The 4,951-nt window shown below is 38.8% G+C and overlaps 1 protein-coding gene across 1 annotated transcript; it reads right to left on the bottom strand.

The window, feature by feature from the left end:
• Window positions 1–478: 478 nt before the first annotated feature.
• LOC113349113 (E3 ubiquitin-protein ligase WAV3-like) lies at window positions 479–4,703 on the bottom strand. The gene is made up of 2 exons (XM_026593034.1): window positions 3,528–4,703; window positions 479–3,053 (listed from the first exon to the last, which is right to left on the bottom strand). Exons 1-2 carry the CDS (start codon window positions 3,531–3,533, stop codon window positions 666–668), a joined length of 2,394 nt encoding a protein of 797 aa, XP_026448819.1. The 5' UTR covers window positions 3,534–4,703; the 3' UTR covers window positions 479–665.
• Window positions 4,704–4,951: the final 248 nt, after the last annotated feature.

Genomic DNA, 4,951 nt, shown 5'->3' with positions numbered 1-4,951 from the left:
CCCCAAATCGTTAGCTTAGACAGGTTTTAATTCGTCTGATTATATAGGAGCCCCAAATTTCACCATTGCAAAAATCTAAAGATTTCTAATTTCTATACTTTAACAATCGGTAGTCTCTTGAGGATCTTGTTACTCCCGATTGTTATAGAAGCCAGATACGAGTTTGGCACATAAACGAACTTAATCGGTAGTGTAATCTAGTTAATAACCTTCCGATTAGGTATTTACAATCGGGTATAGTATAGCTTCCGATTATGTAAGGGCATTAACGTATTCTCCGCGTTTTTGGACATCCCTTAACGTAGTGTATAGGTTGGGAATAAAAAATCGTCCCTAATTCCTTTTGGGTCGCCCCTAAAAATGACAGACTTAAAAAGGGACTTTTCCACTCAATAGAAGCTAAAAAAAAGTTAAGTTGGACTCTTTACTTATGACAACACATTGCTCCGGAATTGTACCGTTTTACTACTCATGGACATTAAAAATGTGGCAAAATTTATTGGGGCCGCTGGCTGAAAGTGCAGGTTTTGGAATTTTTATTACAGAGAAGTAAAACGAAATACTCAGCAAGTAATGTAGTCTTTTTTCCACAGTTACAGTTAACCGATTTAATCCGATAACCACAATGCTGTCAATTTTAATTAACTGTTGGGTGTGAGCAGCGACTAAAGCAATCCTTTCGCCTTTTCCACCCAAGAGTTGAAGACATCATCCTCAAATAGAACAAAATGCACCTCTTTGAAGTCACCATCCGATTCCATTACAGTAGATATTGCAATAGTAGCAGATTCGTCATAGGGATAACCAAAATAACCACAAGATATGGCAGGAAAAGCGATATACTCTATCTTGTTCTCTTTTGCGAGCTTTAAGCAGTTTCTGTATGCATTTCTTAAAGTAACTTCCGGGTGGTTGTCGACATTGTAAATAGGACCAACAGTGTGAATAACATGCGAAACGGGCAACTTAAATGCTGGAGTAATTCTTGCTTCTCCTTTTAGACAGCGAATTCCAGGACAAACCTCTGCAATGGTAGAACATGCTGCTTGTAGTTCGGGTCCTCCAGCACTATGTATCGCTCCATTAAGTCCCGCACCTCCAAGCATCCGTTCATTAGCTGCATTTACAATGGCATCAGAAGTACCATTGATACACCACTTTGTGATATCACCTCTTTGAATTTTGAGACTACTTGCTGAAGAAATTTTGAAAGCCATATTACTATCATTGGCAGTGCCTCCACCTCGGCCACCATTAGACGCCGTTGAAGGTGTACTGAAAAATGAAGGGGGGAAGCTGGAGAGTGCAGCTGAGTTAGGCGCACGCGATTTTGGAAGATATGCAGCAGATTTTTTAAGCATTTTACTCATGGAAGCTGTCTGGTAAGTACTCTCAGTAGAATCTCCTCGAGTTGTAGCCATTTGCCTCGAATGTGAACTCATTCCTGAAAGTAGATATCCCCTTCCTGTTGATTCATATATTTTCTTGCTTTTCATCCTCGATCGTACCTCTTGAAGCTCCAAATCTAAATCAACAGAAAATTTGTCACCGGCATGTGCAGAGGCAGTGTCTGATATCTGCATCCTACAACCATCAATTATAGACCACGCGGTGGGCAGATCACCTCTCTCAGCAGCAGCACGCGAATTACTCATTGCCTCAGCAGCCTGCAATCGATTCTTCTGCCTGTCAACCTCTATAGAAACAACCGTATCTTCATTAACCATTTCGGGTCTCTCAAGTTTCACTTCTATGGCTTCAGTAGTGACAGATTCTTTAGTAAAAGGATCTTTGTAACCACACCACACTCTAACCAACTTCATCTGATCGTTGGAATTTCCATCTGCTACAACTGGAATGTTAACCAGCACGAGAAAATCCCTCTCTTCATCTGCATACAAATCCCCGATATCGACAGATCCTGTTTGGTTATCACCTGTCAAATAAGTGGAATAACTCCCTGCCTTTAGTTGACTAAGACAAAGATGAGGGTCAAGTGACTGGATGTGTACTTGCAAGTCCTGTACAACTACACTCAGGAGACCACCAATACATTGAGCAAATGCATCTTGTATTAATCCCTCAGCTTCAATAAAAGAAAAAGTTCCCTTCGAACCCTCCGCAATTGAGTGCAGCATGATAGGGTCATGGTCTGCGCCAAATCCAAATGTATGAACTGGAATTTGCAACCTTGAAATTTCTTTAAGGTTGATCTCCTTGGTGTATGAATCCTGCCCGTCGGATAATAGCATGATACTATAAACAGGATTTCTGTGTCCTCGGTCTTCAATAACCTTTGAGCCCTTCTTGAGTCCTTCTACAATATTTGTTCCACCACCAGCAACCAAAGAATTCACAGCTTGTAGTGCATACTGTTTACCAGAATCAGTCATGAGGAGAAGGGGGAAGAGGCGATGAGCATTATATGAAAAGCTAATAACAGACAATCTGTCAGAAGGGCCAAGGTTCTCAATCACAAATCCCATGGCCCGCTTTAACAACTGAATTTTTGTACCTGTCATGCTGCCACTTATATCGAGAACCGTGACGAGGTCAATTGGTGCACGACAAGTTATATCACTATTAACTTGATCTATCTCAGTAACATTAGATTTGAGATTGACGAGTATATGGAAGTTTTCTTGCGAAACTGACCGTGGAACAGCTGGGAATTCAGTGTGTGTTTTGATATCTATGGATCTGATAATAGAAATGTTATTAGATGAAAAACTGGATTGGAAATCCAAAGGATCATCATCATTGAAGACAAGTGGCTCAGAAGATGGAACTTGTGATGTAATGACCCGAGTATTGATTCTTCGTTTAGGAATACGTGGCTGTAATGGGGCTGGTGTGAGTCCACCAGTTGGATTTGAAGCAGGGCCAAAGGAAGGAATATCCTTCCATTCAGCAATACAAGTTGGGCAAGTCTGACTTCCAAGCTTCACATATGAAGTGATGCAACTGAAATGAAAGGAGTCTGTGCATTCTGCAGTGAAAATGGCATTACCATCTCCAGCTATCAAGGCATCATTACATAAAGTACAAATCATCTGTCAAATAAAAAATGAAAACACACAATTATTTTCAAGTTAGCCATTAGAAACTTATATGAAGAACAAATAACTAAGCAACACAATTAGTATATCTTGCAATGTCGCTATAAGTTTTGTCACAGAGCACATCCACACTATATATGCAGTTAACCTTGGCGAATCCTCAAGTCTTTGATAGTCAATCGATTCAAAGGGAAAAAAAATAGAACCAACAAGGCTCTTACATAAAGATTTACCACCAATGAACTGAAAAACTGATCTAGCAAAGTAAAGAGAGTTCCATAAACACATATAATATAGTCATATAGGGGTTGCAATTTAAATATAAAGGTAAGAAAAATGAATGAAAAAGAGATGTTAAAGTGACAAGTCAAAGACAAATTGATAAGCCAATAAGATGAATCAATTATCGGATATCATTCACAATTCATGAATTTCATCAAAGTGATAACAGTTGATTGAAATACTCACCACCATGAATATTGAATCTGAAAGAACCCAATCAGAGAATGATTAATGAGATGAAGTAAACACCAGTAGCTTTTATTTGGGCTGTAATAAATATTGATCACCACCCACCAATACCAATTAGCACTTCTGCAACAACAACAAAAAAAAGTAGTGGAACGAAAAATACTAAGTCTTCGTTCTGATCTTGTGAGTTTTAAAGAGTGCAATGAATTGGTCTTAAATAAGGTGTCATGTGATGGAATTTTGTAAACTTAAGTCTTAAGATAACTTTATGACTTAGTCTTTTTTTATTAAAAATGATTCTAATAGAGACAATCGCAATCTTCCTTTCAGCTTCCAAGCATTTTCCAAGGTTTCCTTAACTAGGTTAAAAGGAACTTTACTGCCCACAAAATATCCAACCAAAAATTTGTTTAATCGATTGAGGTTTGTGGAAGAATAACTTTTAGGTTGATAAATCTTCACAGCCATCTTTGTTTTCCCCAAACAATGATCTCCATTTTCCAATTTTAGGGTTGGTAATGATGGAATTGATGTTTCAAATTAAAATGATGTTTCATTTGAAACATCAATTTTAGCACTGTCAGCAGCTATATGATTTTCTTTTCATCCACCATTAATGCCATTAGAAGCAGTTGGACTTAGAGGAGGTAAATTAGCAAACCCCAAGCTTGAATCATCTTCTACCATGGCTGACTTAAATTAGCACAGCCCTAGACGAGATAAATCTCATCCATTCTCGAATCAATAGTCAGAAAAAGAACCTCATACCTGTAGAGCAGAGAACAAGTAAGTAGAGGAGAAAAACCCACCAAAAATAAGAGATTTTGGATGAGTGAGAAATTGTAAAAAATGTGCAAGGTTTCTTCTCGCAAGTTTTTCTCCGGTATAAACCTCCACGACGCAAGACTTGGGTCACCGGTGGGCAATCAAATGCTAAATGTCATGGTAATCAGGAAGGTGTCCGTGGATGCCTAAAATGAATGAGAAGGGTCCGAAAGGTCCCAGAGTTGATGGAGTCGCTTGGGCTGGATAATGAGGTGGCCAATGTGGATGGCTCTATGGAAATGATTGGGATATCTGCCCATGACATGATTTTACATGGGAATGATGTAGTGAAGGCTGCAAACAATGACACTAACATTTGCCCAAATGAGATGCTTCGTGGTAATGTGACTAGTGATGCGTTATAAAATCTAGTCGGAGCCTATCATTTTCTTCACCCAACCTAGAAAAGGGGATGAAGGGTGTCTATTCTAGAAAGAGAGAAGACTAAAAAGAAAAAAAGAATTTGCAGGTACCAACAGGTTATTTAAATACTTTTATTGTCTGGGAATCTCTATCCGAGTCTACTAGTGCTATTGCTGGTCATGTGGAAGAAATTCAAGAAGAAAACCAAGTTGCCAGAGAAGAAGTGAATATAA

This window comes from Papaver somniferum, chromosome 2 (assembly GCF_003573695.1).
Source record: "Papaver somniferum cultivar HN1 chromosome 2, ASM357369v1, whole genome shotgun sequence".
Lineage (NCBI taxonomy): Eukaryota > Viridiplantae > Streptophyta > Magnoliopsida > Ranunculales > Papaveraceae > Papaver > Papaver somniferum.
The sequence above is the reverse complement of the archived record's forward strand: the minus strand, read 5'-3'. Positions and strand labels throughout refer to the sequence as shown.